The sequence below is a fragment of the Babylonia areolata genome, chromosome 23, assembly GCF_041734735.1.
Source record: "Babylonia areolata isolate BAREFJ2019XMU chromosome 23, ASM4173473v1, whole genome shotgun sequence".
Lineage (NCBI taxonomy): Eukaryota > Metazoa > Mollusca > Gastropoda > Neogastropoda > Buccinidae > Babylonia > Babylonia areolata.
In genome coordinates this window covers 20639608-20663621 of record NC_134898.1, presented here as the reverse complement: position 1 = coordinate 20663621, position 24014 = coordinate 20639608, and the positions used below count along the sequence as shown (strand labels likewise).

Genomic DNA, 24014 nt, shown 5'->3' with positions numbered 1-24014 from the left:
CACACCCACCCAGAGCCTCTCTGATGGACTGCTGAGTCTGCTCCAGAATGTAGCACTTCATGCCTGTCAGCAACAGCTTCAGGTGAGTCTGCAACATTAATAATGATAATAATAATAATACTAACAATGCACTGTATTGTATTGTATTGTATTGTATTGTATTACTCTTTGCGAAAATGACCATACCACGTTGAAAAAACCAGTCCTTGTACTGCATTACTCTTTGAAACAACAGATTATTCTGTGTGAAATTCGGGCTGCTCTCCCAAGAAAGAATGTGTCACCACTGTGAAGCACCACCAATTCTTTTTTTCTTTCTTTCTTTTCTGCCCGCAAGCATATTTATTTTTCTATTAAAAAGGAGACCCACACAGAAACAAAGACAGACACACAGACAAAAACATCACCCAGAAATGTTTTATTGTTGAAGGCCCTCTGTCCTATTACAATACACACAATTAACACCTTCCCTCCCATTCTTCACACACACACACACACACACACACACACACACACACACAGCCAAAGAGAGAGAGAGAGAGTGGGGGCTGAGGGCCCAACCATGCCTTACCTCTGTCAGTTTAGGATGTGAAATGGTGGCATCTCTATGCAGGATCTCCAACCACACCTGACAGATCTGAACAGACAAAAAAACAAAAAAGTCACATCATAAGCTGACCCTCTTCGTTCTTCACACACACACACACACACACACACATTCATCCAACACATGTAAGCATTGTAGATTACAATCTCCAGCATGTATACAGATGCTGAAGATGTTTCGATCCATATTTTTGACAAATTAATATAAAAGGAAATTAAAGGATATAACAAAAAGTCAATACCATAACTGAATATTTGATAAAAAAAAACCAAAAAAACTCAAAACATTAATGAGTTTTCTTCCACGCAGAAAGAAAAAATAACAAATTTGAGTACTGAGTCATGTATGCAAACACATGACCTCGTACATGAACATTTTTTCAGCAATAATTTTTCTTCTAAATGTCTTGACATCTGAGGGCAACTCCATTTTGAAATGAAAATTGTAATGAATTTTACACACATTCATGTCCATGCACTTAGATGCAAGATTGGACACACACACACACAGAACACCACAATACAACAATGCACAAAACAACCACACAGCACAACACCACACCATACAGCACACACCACCACCATACACCATAACACCACGCAACCCACAACACAGCAATCACACCTTGTCCATGTCCTGGGACACAATCTGCACCAGTGTGCCCCTTCTCTCAGAGTCCTTGCGCAGCAGGTAGAACCCCCCGTCCCTGGACGACCCCGAGTCCTGGGTGTCAATGTCTGGTGACAGCAGGCACGTGGGCACAGGGCTGCAGTCCGCAGACAATCCAGACTCCGCACTGGCAACGCAAGCAAAACGCACACGCACACACACACACACATACACACACACACACACACAAACACACACAGTGCACATGACTTGGTCAAATGCTTGTGATGATTGTACATGTATGCATAAGCATATGCGTGTGGGCGCACACACACACACACAATCACACACCTACACATCCACACACATCTCCACACTGATGCAAGAGCGTGCACACCCACACGTGCAATTATGCATACTCATAGTCATACACACGAACGCGCTCACATCTTCTCCCAGGTGCAGAACATAAACACAGACACATAACAGATGGGAATGACAGCCAAGTGGTAAAAACACTGGACTTTCAATATGAGAATAATGAGTCATAGTGCCTGGTGGGTTAACCAGTAGAGTGCCTATAAGATGTCAGCTGACATCCTACAAAAAGTATTGCCATAGTGCCTATAAGACGTCCACTGACATCCTGCATATGTTCTGATTCTTCCTTCATTGGAGTTTGGTTCAATTCATATAAACAGACTCTGAACAGTTAGTTTGATGTGTCTGGATTATAAAAATACTATACAAATAAACATTCATCAGGTAGAAGACCCCTTTGTACTCGATAATAATTTGCTAACTGACCATGTGATACGCGCATGGAAAAGGGGGTTGCATCATATGCAAAAAAAAAGGCATTGAAAACTGTGTCCAGTAAAGGAGGTGGTCACAGTCAGCAGATTCACACAGTTCTGAAAGCACTGCTTGTGATTATGGACAGCTTTCACGATGGAGAAGGATCTCTCTTGTCTGATGATTGGTTTGAAAACGAAGGTGACTGACAATGACAGTGACAAAACTGACAGCCCATTTGATGGTAATTCAGTCCATCTATCCAATCAGACAGCGTTTTTGAACAAGTGGCTATGACTGTCAGAATACGTGCCGTGCCGTGCCGCGAGCGTTGGAAGAAGGGAAAGAGAGGGAGAGGAGTGATGTAAGATGATAGGTCGAATGTCAGTCAGAGTTCATGAAGAGGGCATGGCTTTTAGGAATAAGTGTGCTCACAGTTCAATGCAGACTGTGAGATCGACAACCGCCGATGCTCCACAATTTTCACGAAACGCATGCTTTTTGTTTTTCACGCTTTTTTTTCGCTGAATCATATGGTTGTTTGAAGAAGTGGCAAGCCAGATGCACAGCAGACACTTTAATCAGCCCACATGCAACTTGAAAGAAGTGAATGTCATCAAAGAACTTCACCCTTTCACTCCCAAATGCTCTTAGCTGTCAAAAGCTTGCCAGCTCAGTATGTGAGATGGTGATTGACCTTTTACGTTGACTTTACCCACCTTTGTCATTGTTGGGACAGAGATTTACTTTCATGTCTGCACAAGCTGTTATTTGTTTTTATATACTTACAGCCTGTTTTAATTTCTTCTACAGGTATAATCTGACAATTGGCATGCTATTTCTAGCTGTATTTTGTTTCTTTTCTTTATGGATGTTATGATGCAGAGGTGGAAATAGACTTTTTTGTTGCACAAAAATTATTATCTTGACTTTACATGCCTGAACAGTTATCTACAATCAACCTAATTGGGTAAAAGAGCCCAGAAGCAGAATCTACACTCATTTTCCTTCACAAAAACGTTTACTTTCTTTCTGTATCACCCATAGCTTTTGTGCTAGAATTTTTTGTGATTTATTACCCCCTCAAAATTCACTGGCAAGGGGAGAACCCTTTTTTTTTCTTCTTTTTTTTAATACAAAATTCTCTGGCACTGAACTGGTTAAGGGTGGAGATTTTTTTTTTTTTTTCATCAACCAGATCAACAGATGTGCAGACATGTTAATGCCTGAGCTTCCTTTCTGTAAATACGCAAGCAGAAGATAAATATACATGTTAAAGATCCTGTAATCCATATAAGTGTTGGCTGTGTTGTTAAAACAAGAATATAAACATGTACAATCTGTAAAATGGAGTACGGATGCCTACACCGTGGGGGTAAAAACGGTCATACATGTAAAAGCCCACATGTAGTTATACATATGAGTGAACACTGGACAAACAATCTAAACAGACATGCACAAACATTAAACAGTAGTCAGACAGACAAATCTACTTGTATGTACAGACAGGCACAGATGTAAACACTTGCAAAACTCTTTCCTATCAATAGATGCATGTGAATGCCACAAAGTATTTTGAATAAATGTCCCATCTTCAATTTACTGATCTTACAAAATGTGTTTATGCAGCCAGCTGACAATGATGCTGTTAACATGTGACAATGTAAGTGGACAAAGACTTACTCTAAATTTGAATTCTATTACAACTTAAGAGTTTACTATCACCTCTAAAAAGGAATCACTTTGCTTTGGATGAATTTCATGGTTGATATAATTATTTATATTTCTTGGGATGAAGGTACTGGCTTTGTATTCCTTTTGGTTTTAATACTGGTGCACCATGTGTGTGTGTCTGTCTGCGTGTGTGTGTGTGTGTGTGTGTGTGTGTGTGTGTGTGTGTGTGTCTGAGCACATGCGCGTGTCTGCGTCAAATACGTGTGTGTTGGAACGAGGGTAACTTAAGAAAGTAACCCAAAAGCTGTAGCCAATGGTTTAGCAAAACATAACCAGTTTTACTTTTTGTTTGTATAAATCAGTCCCTGAGATTGTATCTGAACCAAAACATTGTGCAGAATGTTGTCCAGTCAAACATCAGTACTGTGTCAATGTGGAACAGTCCACAAAAGCTTGCAAAGCCTGCCAGTCAGTTTGGAATAGTTTTAATTCTAAACTAAAAGAAAAAAAAAACCTACACCACGGCAGAATGGCCACCATGCTATGGAACCAACACAACTTGGGAAAAGGCTGAAAGTCTGGTGACTAGAAGAAGTGAATATTTCATTCACAGTGTAATCCTACAAACAGGGCTACTTAAAATTGCCATCACAGAGGAATTAAGAACAAATGACAATGACGGCTTTCTTTGACACTTCTTGGCAAGGTCTGGGACTTCAAGAGTGTGAAGGAATGGACTGACAAATGTTTAGAGGAGGATATCTAAAACTTAAGTGATTGGAACGGTGAATGGTTGAAAGCTTTATTTCTTTCTGCAGAAGAATCAGTATCATATAATTATTTTGTTTTTATCATAAAGTCATCAGAAAAAAAACAGGCAAGTAAATAGTTAAGATAAAACCATTATACACACACACACACACACACACACACAAAATAAATGAGTAAATAATTGAAATATATTTTGTATTTTATATATATATATATACACATATATCTATATTTTCCCCCACTTACTATTTTACTTTCTTGTTCATGTGTCCCTAACACTAACGGTCTCTTCCACCCCCTTCCCTCACTCCTGCCCTCTCACCCCCTGCCCACTTTCCCTCACCCTTCCCTTTCAGAGCCCTTTCTTTCCATCATGCATTCACACTGACAGTTCTACTCGCCCTTCTTTGTTTTTTGTGTCCTTTCCTGTGACTTCTCATCACTTTCCTTTCCTGAACTTTACTCTCTCTCCCTCTCTGTCTGTATCTTTCTGTCTGTCACTCACTCATTTCATTTGCCTGAAGAACAGCCTGTGGCTCGATACATCGTCTCTTTTATCCCAAATAAGTCGACTTTTACCCAGATTTTTTTTTAGTCTACCTCCCACAATTGAAATATATAATTCAGTAAATGCATAAATAGATAAAATAAAATTAGATAACCATTTATAGTTTTTAAAAACATTCTACGAGGATGAAGGTAGCATATGTGTAGTCAGGTGTTGGCAGCATTCACATGCATTTGTTTTAGTAGTAAAACAATTTCTCATCCAACTGTTTTATTTACTGATAACTAAACCAATCCAAAACAAAAGAAAGCCTTTTTCTGTATAACTGACATCTATCGATTTATTTGCCCAGCCAGAACCAACCAACCAACCATGCCTACAACCAGCCAACCAACCTTGAATCAACCGACCAGCCAACCAGCTGACAAGTGACACTGGTATAATGAAGTGAAATCATACAGCGAATTTGCGAGCCAACCAATAAGCAAATGGTGATTATTTGCTTACACCATATCCAACCAACCATCCAACCAACCAACCATCAAATAAAACTGAATATTTTTTTTTTAAGACTAAAAAAAAAGAAAGAAAAAAGGCACACCTAAAAAAGAAAGAGAAAACAAATAAGACAGTACACACAACAATGAAGCTAAATACTGATATAATAAACATCATACAGCAGATAAAAAAATAATAAGTTCCATTAAAAACAAACTGACACAAATTAAATGAACAATCAGGAAAAGTTCCATTAAAAAAACAACAACTTATGTAACAGAAATTGCGTAAACAATCAAGAAAGCATGCATATATTTGAATATCGATATCACAGCCATACACAGTCAGCATGTGCATAACAAAAAACAGCAACAAAACAAGCTGTCAACAAAAGAAGAAATATGGAATTGCAAACCAGAAGGTTGGACCGAGGGACAAAAATAATTTCAAGTTCAAACTCTGTAACCAACTTATCATTCTTTCCTGATTCTGAGAAATTATTATGTACAATTTGCCAAGAAAAAATCTAAACTTCAAACTGCATTACAATCATTTTACTTTTTTCATTCTGATAGCTAAACAGATCTATACTAGTATACTCTATGCTACATAAGTCAATCTGTCCGAATTCCCCTTTGTCCCCCAAATTATCTATACTGATGGGTATGCTGGTTTTCTGCTGCTATGTTGTGAGGTGTGTGGCTATGATATGTGATATTATGAACAGTGAAGATGAATGATACTATGATGAGTTCTGTTGTGTATGATGTGGTTTCTTGGTTGGATGTACGTGATGGATTATGCAAGTTGTCACTTTATTGTTTCAAAGAAGACAGAAAACACACTATATAAGTAATTATTATTACTACTATCATTTTAAATTCTATTATTGTTGTTATTGTTTATTATCATTATCATCATGATAATATATATGATCATATATTTTACACACAAAGATGAGAGGATATATGTGAGAAACATATAAACTCTTTACTAAATGGTACAGTTGTTATATATTAAAAATAAATAAATAAATAAAAGAAAAAAAAGGCAAGCAGTTATGATTGTTGATGTTATATATTTTTGGATAACAAAAACTGAAGTGGATAAATAAATGTATTCACTGTTTAGACAAAAATGCAAGCAGGATTGATCAAGATTTTTGTTAACAGCCAAAATGATGTGAATAATCAATGAGTGTGTACTCTTTTGTTTTCCTAAACTCACTGCCAAATGGACTGAGTGAGGCATGCTGCTAAAACAATCCTCCCAACCTTATCATAACCTGCCACAAAGTATAATTACTATCATAATATTCCTGTCTTTTTAACTAAATTAAGCAGCCCTGTCTACACTTTTATGTTGTGCACTGTTCAGACTTAAGAGAAAGAGAAGGAAAGACAGACAGGCAGATAGACATTCAGTGAAGTCAGCTTTAACTGACTGTTGTCATGAATCTACCATGTGGAATTCTTTAGTCAATTTCATTGCATAACTTAGAATAACCTCAGTTTCAAAAATGTTCTCAATGCAAACAGAATCACACACTCATGAACACACACACACACACACACACACACACACACACACACACACACACACACACACACACACACATATGCAGAGATTCAGTTTCTATACTAATCAGAATCATCTCTCATGTAAAAAAAAGAAACACAGATCTATTAATACCTGGGGGTTCTGCTTCTGGTTGGAGAACTCAAATAAAATCTGAAACACAAAGGTTATAAAAACTAAAAAAAACACACACGCACGCACACACAACATGCAAAAACAAAACAAACAGAAAAGAAAACAAAATTATAAAAAAAAGAAAATCACAATTAAAGCATGCTTATTATCATTATTCATTGCTTGTAACAAATGTGACACATAAGTATTTTCAAAACGAAAGAAGAAATAATCACACTCAAAGCATGCTGAATTGGTTTGCTGTCTGCTGTCATATAAGATGCGCACTTCAATAAACCCCAAACAAGAAAAAATAAAGAAAATTATGCCATCTTTCTCCACAGTAAAAGACATGCATAAAGATTAATAATATACACAATCTTCCCTCTCTATCTATCTGCCATTAACAAGCATGCACACACGTACACATGCACAAGCGCACACACACACAAAGATTCTTTTTCCCAAGACCTGTTGTCATGACCATAACTACTTGTTGCCATTACAATATCAATCATTACCCCACACATACACCTTTTTAAATCAAATTTTAACCCAAATTTACAACCAAAACCTAAAGATAAAAACAAAATGGTGGAAATGTAAATAAACAAGAAGGGAACTCATTTCACAAAAACAAAACAAACAAACAAACAAAAAAAAAAAAAAGCATTTATGTATTTTGGAAAAAAAAACAGATAAAAAGCACATTTCTAAAGAACTACAGACCACAGTTTATCATCATACTTCTGAAGAACAAACCATCTGCCCTCTACCCCTTCCTTCCTTCCAACACACACACATACAGAACCTTCCGACACATTTACACATAGAAAGTGCAATTTCATTACACCCCCCTCCCCCTACAGACAGACAAAGAGAGAGAGAGAGAGCGCAACAGGACAGCAGAAATAACATTTAGGTTTTTGTAAAGAGAACATAAAGAGCAGAAGAGTGAATTAACATTTCAGTGTTTACTGTGCAAACACTGCTGAGCATACCAAGCTTAACATGTAAATCAAGTATAAACACAACACTTTTTTACCCACAACAAAAAGAAAGGAAAAGAATAGAAAAGGAATACAAAAAAAAAAAAAGATTTACATCTTACTACAAAAGTTAAAAGAAAGAAAACAGGAGTGAAAAAAACCCAACAAAGTGCAGGTGATATACATACTGCTAAGAAATACAATGTTCTACACAACTCTACATAATCTCAAAACCACTCAGTACAACATCAACCACAGTACAGTACCCAGAATCCACAAGCGTCCTGTGAAACCAATGGTGAAAGGAAAAGAAAAAGAAAATGTTATCCATAATGACAGAAACAGATGGACAGATAGACAGACAGACAGAAGTGAACAAAGAAAAATGATCAGACCAAAAACAAAAACCTTGACCTGGAGAACAAGAGATCAAGATTGCTATGTTGATCAAACAAACAGAAGAATGACAGGAAAAAAAGAAATATAAAAGGAAAGAAATATTGAAAGGGGGGAGGGGGGGGGGCAGGGGGAAGGGAGGAGGTAAGACAGATGAGACAGAGGAAAAACAGAAAGAGAAAAAAAAATAGAAAGAAAAGAATAGGAGGTTACAGGAGGAGACGAGAAACAAAACAGAAATTAGGCATCCAGACATTAAACAACCCATGAAATTTTTACCGTTTAAGAAAGATTTTACAGTAAAAATCATCTCAGCTGATTGAAAAAAAGTTATATGGAGGGAGGGGAGTGCACAGTGGGGGAAGGGTTGGGGGGTGTGGGGGGGGTGCAATGTGCAGACAAAAGGGAGATCATAATTCCATGCAGGATAATTCTCATGCAGGAAAACAACCTTATGCTTTTGCTTTTACTTTTCTTTTCTTTTTTAATAGGAACATGCTTCATGAACTCCTCATCATGCATCCAATTTAAGAACATTTTTCAATCCCATCCACATGCATTACTTCCATGATAAGAAAAGCAGGGCTTTCGTGACTCGTGTGTGTTCCCCATTCAATCCAACACAAGTATGAAGGGAGAGAGGCATTTAAAAAGATTTCTTTTTTTATTAACAGCACAATGTTCTGATTTTTCAACAAGGGTCATGAGGAAATATCAACATCATATCACTACCATTCACTGGACTTTCACACACACACACACACACACACACACACACACACAAAGTTTACCTGAATCAATGTGATCAGACAGACTAAGCTTAGTTCATACATCCTTGTATAAAAAGATATACAGCAAATCACTTTATCAAACTGAAATTAGCATTAACTAAATGCTGATCATAAAGAGAATCTGAAAAATGCATGAGGCAGCCATAATCCATTTTTTCGGGTGGTGTCAATCAGGATGAGTTCTGTGAAGATGTGTGCCCACTATTAACACCTGTGGCAGAAATGAGTTAGGAAATAAGGAAACACTGCACCAAATAACATGTGACCACTGAAATTTCATTCACCATTTAGTCTAAAAGAACCAAATTTCTTTTTCCAACTTTTATTTCAAACGGTGTTTTTTTTTTTTTTTTGTTGTTTTTTTATATGATTGTAAAATCTCACATCACTTGTATTCCATATCCATTTCTCTTCCAAACTCATCAATCAAGTTATGTTATTGTTCTCGTAAGTCTCAGTAATGAGTTACTAACTAAACCATTTTTGTGCATCATTCTTAGAAAATAATCAGTGCGATGCCTGCATTACTTTACTTTGATTGAAACCTACAGTACTTTATCTAAACCTGCCTCCCCACCCCACCGCCCTCTCCACATACAAACACAAGTATGTGCCACCATGAAATCAAATACAAAAGAGGACGAATGCAGAATTATCACAATCAACTCAAACGTGAAAGTCTGGTTATATATGGGTAATTGTTATCACTTCAGCAATTACATCAAACACACACACACACACACAAATATATGAATAAAGAAGAAGAAAAAACACTGGCTGTTAATGAATACAAGGCAGGCTGGTTAAAGTTGAAACACACACAGTACAGTATGCAAACTTGGTGCCTGTTATTTCATACAGTATTGCAATCAAAATTAATACAAGTGCTGGCTGAGAGAGAGCCTGGCAACGCAATAAACGGGGACTAGTGTCCAGACATCTTCTTTAACCTGTCTTGACTTCTATGGCGTCGAAAGGATTTGGGCTCTGTTTGAATCTCGCTTTCCGTTTCCCCATCACTGTAACTGTCACACAGAAAGGCCGCATGCTGTTATCCAGGACAGGAAGAGCTACAGTGCATACACATGTGGACTGAAAGGTCAGTAGTAAAATCTGCAACGTGACTTTAACTTCTGGGCTATCTAAGATAATCATGATTCCCACAATGGAATATGACTTTATCTAACCTGAAAATCAATTTGTTTATGGTTTAACCTTTTAAAATGTTGTCCAAACTTATTTTTCAAAAGGGAAAAGAAAACCTAATGATTCACTCTTTTTCCTTTTTGTTTGAATGTGTGTGTGTGTGTGTGTGTGTGTGTGTGTGTGTGTGTGTGTGTGTGTGTGTGTGTGTGTGTACACATATTTGGATTTAACTGAATCAGTCAGTCCTGGTTATTTACAGTTTTCCTGTTAAAAGATTTGAAATGAAAATTAAAAATAAATAAATAAAATAAAATAAAATAAAAACAATTTTTAAAAAGCCCTGAAAAATGAAAAATAAACAAAATTCAAGTCTGAATCATGCATGGCAAATTTTGCTGTTCAAGAAATAATTCTAGCTCAGCTAAGGTCAGTCATAAATGTAAACAAATGACCCAGCTTCAATTCATGTGATAGAAAACATGCAATTAATACTGCATCACACCAGTCACAGTCATTACACTTGGAGCCAGTGAACAAACCGCATGAATTTCAGCAGGTTTCTAAATGTTTGAAGAGGGAGAGGTCTGTGGGAAGGGGGAGTAGTTGGGGAGCCGAGGGGGGGTGGGGGTGGGGGGTCCTGGGGGGGGGAGGGGAAGAGCACAGAGAAGGAAAAAGATAGGAAGGGGGCTGGGGGAAGGAGGGTTGAGCGTGGTGGACAGGTACAGTAAGTACAATCTAAATCCCCGACTGCTTTCTTGTTGACATGATTAGTACTACCAATGATGATGATGATGACAATAATGATCTGTAGTTTCAAAGGGCACAAAAGAGGAAAAAGCGGGCAGGGGAGTCAGTACAATAAGTACAATCTAAATCCTCGTTACTTTCTTGTTGACATAGCATACACTACAAATGATGATGATGATGATAGTGATCTGTTGTGTTAAAAAGGACACAAAGGAGGAAAGAAGAGGTACAGGTTTCAATACATTAAGACCAATCCAAATCCTATGATGATGATGGTGATGATGATGCTGATGATAATGCTCTGTAGTTACAAAGGGTGTGGAGGGGGAGGGGGCTCAGTACAGTATGGACAATCAGTTTCAGTTTCTCAACGAGGTGTCACTGCTATCAGACAAATCCATATCTCCTATGCAAATGCCTTACCAGCAGACATAACCCAGTGCACTTGGTCACGTCTTGAATGCATGCATAAAACTATAAAACTACACCCAACAGAACACCCAACAGTATCACATATCTCTCAAGATGAAACCTGGGCTCCAGCCTTTTAACCTTGGACATCAGGACTTAATACCATACTATGCTTTCAGAGTCCAACAAAACAGTGAGGACTGTCCTGCCCTGTTTTGAATCTTGTTCTTTTTTTTCTTTTTTTTTCATATCTATTCTGTGGGTTTGATTCTTCTTTTGAGAGAGAAATTTAAGTTGCAACCTCACCACAACTACAACATAGCCATCTTCAGTTCACTGTTTTTCAGCAGGTCTTTTTTCTTTTCGTTTTTTGTTTGTCTGTTTTTGTTTTTTAACACAGTGTTTTCCAGATTTTTTCTGTCAAAGCACAGTCCTCCCATCAATCACTGACTGCACACTCTACTTCAGTCACACTTTCTTGTATTGTGAATTATTTGTTAAAAACAGAAAACAGTACAAATGTTTGTCATGTACTGTTGTTAGGTTTCCAGACTAAATAATATGAGATAATGGCATTCAAAGTGTAGGTCCACAATCATGCACAAAGTTTGCACACACAGATGCACATGAACGCACGCGCGCGCGCACACACACACACACACACACACACACACACACACAAGACACGTCATTAAGGTGGCAGATACAGTCAACGGACAAGAGATCATCTGCTAATCTTTTGTCAGAAACTACTGTGATGACGCGATCTACTAGATCACGAAGCAAATGAATTAGTTCCTGTGCTTCTGCAGCTGCGAAAGATGACAATAATAAAGAAGAAAATCCAGCAGAAAAGACAACAGAAGAAGGCATAGGAACTGAGTCAACGGAAGAGGCCACCAGTTACACAGGCAAGCCCTCCGTTGCCAGCTAGCTCTGATGATCGCGACGGAATTACCAGCTTGCGCGATAATATCAGCAAACTAAATTCAGTCCAGTTATAGACCTATATCTTTAACTTCTCATGTTAGTAAACTATTAGAAAAAATCGTTTTAATTAGACTTACCTACTACTGTGAAAAAAATTATGTTATCCCTGTGAATCAAGCGGGGTTTCATAAGGCTAGATCTACGATTGAACATTTGGTCAAATTAACCACTCAAGTTAAGCATCAATTCACAAGATGAAAGAGCATATTAGCTACATTTTTGATGTAACTAAAGCCTATGATCAAGTATGGCACTCAAGATTGCTTTATAAGCTTGAAAGCAATGGCCTGTCAGGTCATGTATTTGAATTTATCAAAGGTTTCCTAAACAATAGGCAAATTCGAACAAAAATAGGCAATACTTATTCTTCTACAAGGCAGCTGCAAATGGGTATCCTCCACGGGTCTGTTATTGCTCCTTTATTATTTAGTATCTTAATGTTTGACCTACCAAGAAAAGTAACAAAAAACATTGTACTTGTTCAGTACGCTGATGACATATGTATCTGGATGAAAGTAGCATTAAAAAAGTGTACACCTGCCAGATCTCTAAACTATACAAAAAGGTATATCAAAACGAACTAAACATAATTTCTGATGATATGATTGAAAACAGCTTGCAGTTGTCTACTGAAAAATCCCATATAATGCTTTTTAATAATGAATCAGATCCAATGAATATGCCTATCTTTAAAATAAATGATACATCCCTTGAATATAGAAGGGTAGTGAAATTCCTTCTTTGAGTATATCTGACAACAAAACTAACATGGAATTATCATACAGAAAATATTCTAACAAAAGCTAGAAAAACACTAAACTTCTTAAAGGTGATAAGTAAGCAATCTTGGGGACAAGATAGATGAACACTTTTGCACCTATCTACATCACTTATTCGATTAAAATTAACTTATGACTAAGAAGTATTTTTCAATGCCCCAAAATATCTATTGAAGAAACTCCAAAGTACAGACTGCCAAGATATAAACTTGCAATAGGTATACCAGTTCATGCTTCATGTATTAAAACACACAGTGCAGCTGGGGTACTACAACTCAAAGAACACAGGAACCTTCAGTGCACTGAATTTGTCTTGAGAAGCTCTACAGCAGAAAATGATCTGAACCCTTAACTAAATCTTAAGTCCAATACTGACTTTCCAAAAAGTGCCTCACATGTGACCATAAGTACACATCTACTACTATAACAAGCTCTGATCTAAATCGGGAGCATGATATAGCCAAACAGTGTGTTATATCCCCAATTTGATATTGATTATACGAATGTGACAAAGACTGAAAACATGAATTTATTGTCATCCTATGCTCGAATCCACTTATATGATAGATATCCAAACCACTTGATGGTTTATACAAATGGTTCTGTATTAAACAATAATGCAGGTGCTGCATATATCATACCTGGCCTAAATGCATTATAACCTGGAAAAATATAAGTCAGTCTTTAATGCAAAACTAGTTGCAGTACTTATGGCACTGAATTTTTTTTTTACACGATTTTCCAAAAGATATGTTCCAAATTACTTTTTGTGTTGACTCCAAGTCAGTTATTAATGCTATCAAATCTATACACTTGAAAGTTAGATCTAAAATTAGTACTGAAATTAGACATCTAATTCATTTACTCTCAATGAAAGGCACTAATATAACTTTTATCTGGATTCCTTCGCATTGTGGCATTTCTTATAATGAGAAGGTTGATTTATTAGCAAAAAAAAGGAGCAAAGGGATCAGCTGAGTCAACATGTTTATCTCTTCCATTTTCATTGCAAGAATGTTATAGTATAGTGGAACAGATACACTGATCAGACTTTCAGATAAAAGAAAGGCATATGGGCTGTTCAAATTTACAGGAAGAAATAAATAAAATTTATGGAACTGTTGGCAACACAATAAAAGGCAGATTGTGTCACTGATCTGTAGATGGAAACTGAACTGTTTCAAGACAAAAAGATATAAAAAGTGTTTCCTGTATATGTGGTAATTCTATAACAAGTGACCATATATTTACATGTGATAGGCCAAAATGTCATATACCTGTACTATCATCTTTCCCAAGGAAAGAAATTTTGGACTCTTCACTTATATTGTTCAATATTTTCAAGTCACTGTCAAATAGTCCAATTGGATTGTTATTACCTGTATAACTTTTTTTCTTTTTTCTTTTTTTTTTTTTCGGGGGGCAGGAGGGGGGTGTCAAGAAATCTTGGACTTATCACTGTCTAAGGATTTTTTCCCCCTCCAAATGTTTGTAAAATAGTCTAATTGGGTTGTTGTTGTATACTTTGAATTTTTTTATTTTATCTTTTTTATTTTTATATGCCTATACGTTTTAAAGTTGGAAAGTTATTCTCTTAGTTAGACTGTTGTTAAGTCAATGTGAATAGTATTGTTTTCATCCCTTTCCCTTCCCCTCCCTTTTTTCTCCCCCCTCATTTTTTTCCCCCATGTCTAATATCACTTAATGTGGACAGACATTAAATGAAATTGAACACACACACACACACACACACACACACAATGCATGCACAAACGCACACACACACATGCATGCACACACACACTCACGCGTACGCACGCACACACACACGGTGACACACACAGTCACACAAACACACACACACACACACACACACAGTCACACACACACACACACACACACACACACACACACACAAACAGACACAAACATGGTGGTGTACATTGTAAACATGTAAGCTGTGTATATATGTTCAGCACTGGAGCGCAGGAGGGACTGAGGAGGCAATTCTTCCTTCTGTATTTCTCAGATAAATGTGGATCATAACACTCTATCTACACAACACACAAGCCAAAATAGATATCCAACAATGGCACATGCAACAATCCTTTTGGCAAACTGTCTTGAGATACTGCACGACATCCAACAATCTTTGGCACATGCCACACAATTCTTTGGGCAAACTGTCTTGAGATTCTGCACAACATCCAACAAACTTTGGCACATGCCACAATCCTTTGGGCAAATTGCCTTGAGATTCTGCACATCACTATCAAACCTCAGAAGATGTGACACATACAATCCAGTACTGTTTGCTAACATATATGCCCATGCTAAACGGTCACCACAAAGACCACAGTGTGAACAAGTACCCAACAACTGGAAGCAGTACATCCACTGACTGAAAGCTGTAGTTCGGACATATCAACCACTGTCACAAAAATAATCATGTACAAAGCCATACATATTGAACATATACACAATCTTAATAACAGCAGCTTCCTCCACCCTCCTCCCCGCCCCCAATCCCTGCTAAAATATGTACGTTTCCAGCTGGTCTCCATGTTTCCTCAATACAAGTATCATACCCTTTCAGCACTGAGACTATCAGAATTGTGAACAGCTCAAGAGACACAATGAAATCTGGTCCTCTGTGTATCATGCTCTGACACCAAAGCAATATACAAGGTTTATTCAATGAAGACTTAACAAGGCCAGTAATTTTCAGGAAAAAAAAACGCAGACAAGTGAGATAACAATCTCACACAAATGCCATCATATTCTTTTCCTTTTTTTTCTTTTTTTTTTAATACTGTTATCAACTTTTTTTACTTGTCATCTTTTAGAATAACAAAGAAACTTTGACGATAGAATTAGAAACAAGTCTTCCATGTAATCAACACTCTCAAACAGTTGGCAGTGAACCAGCTGAACTGTAAAGTATGCCAGCAATGTGCTGACCATAACATTATTTTTACTTACATTAAGTTACATCTTCCTCTTCCTTCTCATTAGTTCTCTGGAACTTCTGATACATCACAACAAAACAACAAAGCAAAGTCTTTGGGACTCAGCATTAACATGTATCAAAATGTATTAATATGTATCAAAATATCAGAATATACAATCAGTGCAGTCCCATAATAAACTGTTAGAAGTTACCTTCAGAATAAAATGATGACCACAATCATCACAGCACAGAATGCACCAAGACAAGTGCCCACTGACCAAAAGCAATATACATATTTCTGACTCACACACATTTATATACATAAGTATGTACGAACATCATCCAGTGTTTTACAATACAGATATATGGACAATGGCCTTCATACCCTTGCCAAAACATGTTTTCCAAAGTGTCCTCGTGTTTCCTGAATACAAAACCAACACTTCAGAAAAAAAAAAGATGACTTCAAAATGTTTCAAAACGAGACACTCAAAAGATCAGGTAATTCCTTTCAGTTTCACTGTTCTCATGCAAAAAAAAAAACCAAATGAAAGGCACTGTAAAGTCTTCAAAATTATGAAACCAAAACAATAAAGGATGAGATGCAGTAACTCTTATCCAAGGTGAAAAGAAAATAGGTTGTTAAGCACTATCCATCAATTGAGATATCAAAGATATCAAAATATAACAGTAAAATTAAGATAAATAAAAAAAATATTTTTTTTTTAAAAACACAGACGAAATGCTAAACACATCCACAAAGACTTTACACTGAAACCATGTGTGATCTGCACCTGGGCAGGTGTGTAATCATGAGCACTGCAGTTCTTACTATGGCTGCAAGTCAGTCTTCCTTGTATCTCTGAATCAAAATGGTCATAATGCTGGGTGTCTGCAAAATCTCTCAAGGTGTACATTTCTGCTTGGAGGGGGAGAGAGAAAAAAAAGCTTCTGACTACATTCAGAAAAGAATTTCACATCAAATGATTCTTCAATTTCATTCAAATCTGTTTAATCCATGTGAGGATGTCAAAAAGCTTGTTTTTTCACCATGCCAAAGAGAAAAAAAAAAACTGAAGCAAGGCATGTGATGCATGCTGCACAATCTTCTGGGCAAGCTCAAGCAAGCAGACGAAAAGCGTATAATTATTATTTCTATTTTCAAATTGTTTCTATCCACCTTCTTCATGAACACATGAGTTGAAAGCATTTGTTTGGGGAAGGCCAAACTTAAATCAATTCTTGTTATGACATCTGTCTTAGCTCTGGACAGCTAGAAGGTTTTTGAAAACCACAGACTGAGGAAAAATAATTTACACAAAACTGCAGTGCATGATAATGGATGTTTATGTGCAAATTACTTTGTATGTTTGTTGCTGTTTTTGTGCGAGAGGTGTTGTTTGTTGTTGTTATTACTGTTTTCCTACCCCAGCATGTGTATTATCTTAATGGAGTTAAAAAAATATATTAAAAAAACCTCATGCTGCTCATCTTGAATCCACATACACAACCACACCAAGGCACCCCCACATTGCCAGGTTCACATACTGGTTACATCTTTGGTTCTGATGATATATTCAGCACAAAATCAGCACAGTGTGCTATGTATGTCTGTGACCATTTGTGATTGATTGAACACTCTGTTAAGAGGGAAACTATGGGCGTATTCTGTAGATCCAAAGATGATACAAATGATGGAACAGTGGTTTTATATACTTTGCAACACACACACCCAATCACAGTCCAGCACAACCAACACACATTTTTTTTGTTTTTCTACCATTTTTTGTGGCACAAATGGGCACATAAAGATGTCCCAACTTTCAATCAACAGATAATCATTTTTAGATCTTTTCCCAGAACCACCAAGAAATGATTCAAAAGTCAAACAGACCTGTCTATTCACCAGCAGCCAAGCAGCACTTCTATTCAAAGAATGGAACTGGCCCAGCAAGATATCACACTGGAACAATCATGAGCAGCACCCAAACTTTTCTTTAAAAGCTGTGTACATCTATGAATGGTATACCCTCTTCCTCTGTCACTCTTTCCTTCCCATTTTCATTTCTGTTGTGTCTTCACCTGTGTGACGAGAATCCGTCACAAGTTTTACAAGGTCCTTTCCTAACAACCAATGATGGTACCAAAGACATCATACCACGACACATGCTGAACACCAGCTGATTTTGTCAAGGTAAGAGACTTAACAATAATGTCTGCTGTGTTCATTTTCAGTCTCTTAAAGGCATATTGCCACCAGATTCCATGAAGCTTATAAGACTCTTTCATCCACCTGCAGAAGAGCAGAAGTTAACACTGTTTGTGAAAAGGTTTGTCTTGCTCAGTTTTCTGCTGGACAGTCAAACCCAAACAAACATATTCAAAACATTGTTTACCTCTGTATCACAAGTACAACAGAAAAAGAAGGATCATGCTGAATGCTTACGCCAAAGAGCTACATTAACTGACAAAGAAGTCAGTCTATGCCCTTATCAATTCCTCTTCACATGTCAAACCAGGAAAACTGCGCAGGCATTCAAGCAAGAAACAGATGCTGAGCCTCCCAAAGCCTACAGTGGTATCAGTATAGAGAGGTCATTTCAACCTGCATCCAACAGTCACACTACGCAGAGGCCTTTTCCACTTGCAGCCAGCAAATTCAGAACTGCAGAAATGGATCACGCCTACAAATAAAGTCTGGCAACAGCAAAACTCACAGTACATTATGCCAAAGCCTGCAATCTAGCTTTAACATCCAGCAGTCTTGCAAAAGCATGTTCACAACCTATAAAAGACCTTGAGGGATGAAACAACCCAATCATGATGAGATGAAGCTGGGTGTGACCTACTGTTTGGCAAAGAAAGGGGTCGACGCTTACAGGCTGTTTGGGGAGTAGGGGGTGGGCATGAGCGCAGATGGGGGTAGGTACAAAGATCAAATCCAGACCTACCTTCTGCTGGACTGAGTCAGACTGTCTGAGTGGCACCGCTTGCGAAAGACACTGTGCACAGCAAGCAGCACCCAGGTCAGCCAGCACCGTCAAGTGGTACAGAACGGATCATTAGCCTTCGATCACCCCGCCAAGCACAATACACACACACATGACTTTCCAGCCTGACTTAACACAGCTTCTTTTCCACATCCATAATGAAGATTTCCTTACAGACTGACAAACAAGAAGTTTCCTTTCTTGTGTACACAGTCATTTGCTTTCTTTATCCTGAGTAAAAGGTTAAGGTTTCTTTTTTTTTTTCTTTTTTTTCCTCCCCATGCATACACAAAGTGTACTGCTGAGGGATTATTTTCATGATCCATAACAAAATCACCAATTGCTTAACAAGCATGCTCTTGGACAAGCACATACTCATCACACAAACGTTGAAAACTCAAGCAAAACTCCTGGGCAAGAAAAGGGGTACACATGCTTCAATGCACTCAGCACAACAAGGAGAAGGATGCACACAAGTCTATTTTCTCATTCCAAGAATTTTATCTGAATCAGAAATGCAATGTAGCTCTCTTCACCTGGAACACCACGCATGTCTTTTCAAAGTTAACAGCTGGGGGTCAACCACTGTCAGAGAAGAAAGAAATAGACCAACCGAAATAAAACAACATCAATTTGTTGACAAGTGATCTGCATTCTGTGGAAAGCTTCCAAGAGTGAGAGACAGACAATGTGAGGGCAGGATCATGCAAGAACAACAAGCCGGTTACAATTACATGCTTGTCTACCCAAGGTGTGTGTGTGTGTGTGTGTGTGTATTTCTATAGGCATACACAGTACAATGTCAAGGTGTGAAATGCAGCATGCATCTATGCATTTGGCCTGCAGGACAAAAAGGTGCACAGATTTCACTACCAACACCTCTGGCACGTTCAACTTGACAACTCCATTCACTATAGGCCAAGTTAGTTCAAACAATTTAAAAAATAAAAAATCTTCAAATGGCAAATGGGACAGGCCAGGAAGCATGTGTTAGTTAATACATGGGACAATTAGGATATATACTGCTTTTCCCAATATCTATTATCAGATACTAAAAACCAAAAATCAAAGAACAATGTATACAAAGTAACAGTATCCTATCTGAACTTCTGATCACATTTAAAAATCTACGGACCTTTCAAATGATCAGGGGTCAATGACGATGAATCATGAATGATTTTAAGATTATGATTACAGAATTATGAAGAAAATGAAAAACGCATGCAACAGTTTTCATGTTCCGTTCTCTCTCTCTCTCTCTCTCACTGTCGCTCTCTCTCTCCCTATCTCTGTCTCTCTCTCCATCTCTCTTTCTGTCTCTCTCTCTGTCTCTCTCCCTCTCTCTGTCTGTCTCTCTCTCTCTCCCTTCCATCAGCACCTGTTTCTAATACCTCTTCACTATTTTCACAAGTTGCCTGCATCAGAGATTTTTGAGAGGCTGAAAGCTGTAACAGAATTCAGTCACTGGAACATTATACTCATTGCCATGTTTGTTTTTTTTCATTCCACTCTTACAATCAATACCAGACGTCCACTTCCATCCCACAAAAAAACTTGTGCATAGACAGCAGTATTCTTAACGTGTCCACATATTTCAGGGCATACACTTTCATTTGACAAGCAAACAGAACTTTACAAAATGTTTTGGTAACGTTACTGGGTTCAGCTCAGTTCAGTTCAGTTCAGTTACTCACAGTTCAGTTCAGTTCAGTTACTCAAAGAAGCGTCACGCGTTCGGTCAAATCCATACACCCTACACCACATCTGCTAAGCAGATGCCTGACCAGCATCGTAACCCAACGTGCTTAGAGGTAACAGGGACTGAGACAGACAGACAGAGACAGACAGACAGACAGAGATATGGGAAAGGGGAGATCATCAAGCACAACAGAGAAAGAAAAGAGACAACAAAGAAACAAAGACAGACGTGGAAGGAGGTTTCACATGGGTACAAAAACAAGTTCTCATCTGCTGATAATCTCAAATATAAAGAGAAAGAAAGACAGATAGAGAAAGAGATAATGGAGGTAGAAAAAAGACAGGAATATGGAGAAAAAGGAAGGGTCTCCATCCAACAGAATGACATAACAGTGTCCAGATCCACCTTTACAAAACAACTGCTAAATGAAGGCACACGAAAACAAACTTCTTCACCACATTATGCAACATAACTTTCTTAATTTAAACATGTTTTTGTTGGGCATGAAAACAAACTTCTGCACCACATTATGCAATATAACTTTCTTAATTTAAACAAATTTTTGTCAAATGCCCAACAGATTTCCAAACCCATTTGCTTAACAGATTCCATAGGAAAATCATTCAAGGGGTCATCCATATTCCACAGTCATCCGCACTGTGGAAATGTAGGAAAATACCTGGATCACAAGGCTTCTGCCTCTGATGTAAACAAACATCCATGGTAAAAAAAGAAAGAAAAAAAAGAAAAGAAAAGAAAAATTATTCCACAGCCGTCACAGAAGCAAGTCAAATGGTCTGGCATTTCCCACAGTGTGCCAGTTCTGGTCTTAGGTTCAACAGTTGGAATACAATTCTCACAAACAGCAGACACACACTTGATTAACAACACCAACCCAAATGGTGATAGTTTATAACAATGGATAAAATTTAGTATCATGTTCCCCAAGTCTGATCTAAAGATGAACGTTACAACAACAACAAACAAACAAAAAAACAACACAAAAAACCCAATCCAACAAAACAGTATCAAAGATGAGTTGTCCTATATCCCAAAATAACTGTTCTGCTTATATATAAAAAATAAAAAAAATAAAAAACATTATTCATCAAACTGCTAGAATGATTCACAGATTTCACAGATTCACAAACTAAGTCACACTGAAACTTCTAGGTCCAAAATGAAACAAACACACACAAAAAATTCCCAAAACTTCAACATGTGAAGGATTGTAAAAACTTACTGAAACACACATAACAGACAACACAAATTTTACAATCAATTCTGGCAGTACAGAGTGTAAACAATACCCACATTTTCTGACGTTCACATCAGACTTAACAAACAAGTACGTACAAATGATGCACTGACGATGGAAGAATGAAATGCATGCCCAAGCACACTTCTGGACATCAATGGAGATACAACAGGCTGATCAACAAACATGCACTTCAGTAAAAACAAAAGAGAATGCACTAAAACTGAAAAGTCAGAAGTCGTGGCGACTCAAATCAGAAATCTGAAAAACAAAATGCAAGTAGAAAGATGTAAACATAAAAAGAAAGAAAGAAAGACAGGAAAATGAGGCCTACAATAATAATAATAATGATGACACTGATGATGATGATGATGATGATGTTGTTGATGATGATGATGATGATTATTAATATTATTATTATCATTATTACTATAATTATAATAAATTCCAAAAGACAAGACAGGGCTGAAGGTTAATAATACATTTCTTTTTTTATTACTATTTTCTTATCGTTCTTATCCCTCCCCAATTCCTCTCCTATTCATTTCTCTCCCCCATTAACCCCGACCCCTGCCCCACCCCATCCAGCCCCCACCCCTCTGCAAATAAAAGTTTATAAATTATTTCAGAAATTAAAAACTATATTCAATAACACGAACTCAGTAAAACATACAACCTAAAAAATGTGATTTATCGGGAACCATAGGCATTAGTACTCAACTGCAAATGAGTGTTAAGAAATACAGTCTACACAAAAGAAATTAATATTAACTAAAATAAAACAGCACACAGCTGACTGAAAAGAACACAGTAATAAATGAGTTACACATCTATACATCTATGTTCTACAAGTTACAACTCTTGGATCAGCTCACAGCTTCAGATGAAGATGTTTATTGATGAATCAAAACTGATCAATACTACAGCCCACTGTCAAGTGAATGTTAGCAGAACGAATATGATGAAAACATGAAACAAATACACAGTGAAGGGACAGAGGAAATGCCAAACAATGGGAAACAGTTCAGAAAGCCACGGAAGTTGAAAATGTAGCACAGTGTTTTAAAAAATCTGATGACCTTCAATTTTTAGTCTGCTTGCTGGGTCAGATTATTGAAAAAAAAAAAAAAAAAAAGCTACAAAGGCTGTGGAAAAAGAAGCCACCATAAAGTAATTGCCATCATTATTCATTATCCAAGGAAATTATCACCAAAAAGAATGGAAGAACAATACTGAAGCAGGAATAAATCACTTGTCCTGCACTTTACTTTTTTTTTTCTTCTACGCCTCACTTTTTTTCTTTTCTTTTTTTTTCTTTTTCTTTCAACAACTCCTGCAAGAATTTGCATTTGTACAATACTGCTGGTTTATCCATAGCTGAAGGCAAGGGTATATATCCTCCTACCTATCCATACCCCCCAAAAAATCACCCAATTAGGAGGGTCTCAGACATACTGAGATTAACATCATTTCAGTATCTCCCTCACACTTGGAGAGATGTGCCCTTTGTTAGCTCAGATCCTGACTCTGCCTTGCAACAATAAAAAGCCAGTTCTTCAGCATTTCTTCAGTCATTCCACAGCTTAATGGCTCTCTGTTTGATTTAAATCACAGTTGAATGTCAGGGTGTTCATCGTTCAGCATGTTTCGAGTGCAAGAATACACTACACTACCAAATTTACCCTTGAACTGGCACTAGTCAAAACACCAACCA

General features: G+C 37.3%; 1 protein-coding gene across 16 annotated transcripts in view; it reads right to left on the bottom strand.

Moving 5' to 3' along the window:
- Positions 1 to 24014, bottom strand: part of LOC143297933 (mitogen-activated protein kinase kinase kinase 5-like) — an 83317-nt gene that overhangs the window by 19652 nt on the left and 39651 nt on the right. For 4 of the 16 annotated variants that reach the window (XM_076610534.1, XM_076610539.1, XM_076610536.1 and 1 more), the window contains 4 exons: positions 7155 to 7193; positions 1232 to 1403; positions 572 to 637; positions 10 to 88 (listed from right to left, as the gene is read on the bottom strand). In XM_076610534.1, the coding sequence (XP_076466649.1) occupies positions 10 to 88; positions 572 to 637; positions 1232 to 1403; positions 7155 to 7193 (356 nt within the window). Of the gene's footprint in view, positions 1 to 9; positions 89 to 571; positions 638 to 1231; positions 1404 to 7154; positions 7194 to 10280; positions 10356 to 16738; positions 16778 to 19304; positions 19356 to 24014 lie in introns of all 16 variants that reach the window. The other 12 variants (XM_076610538.1, XM_076610542.1, XM_076610540.1 and 9 more) reach the window with 5 other exon arrangements.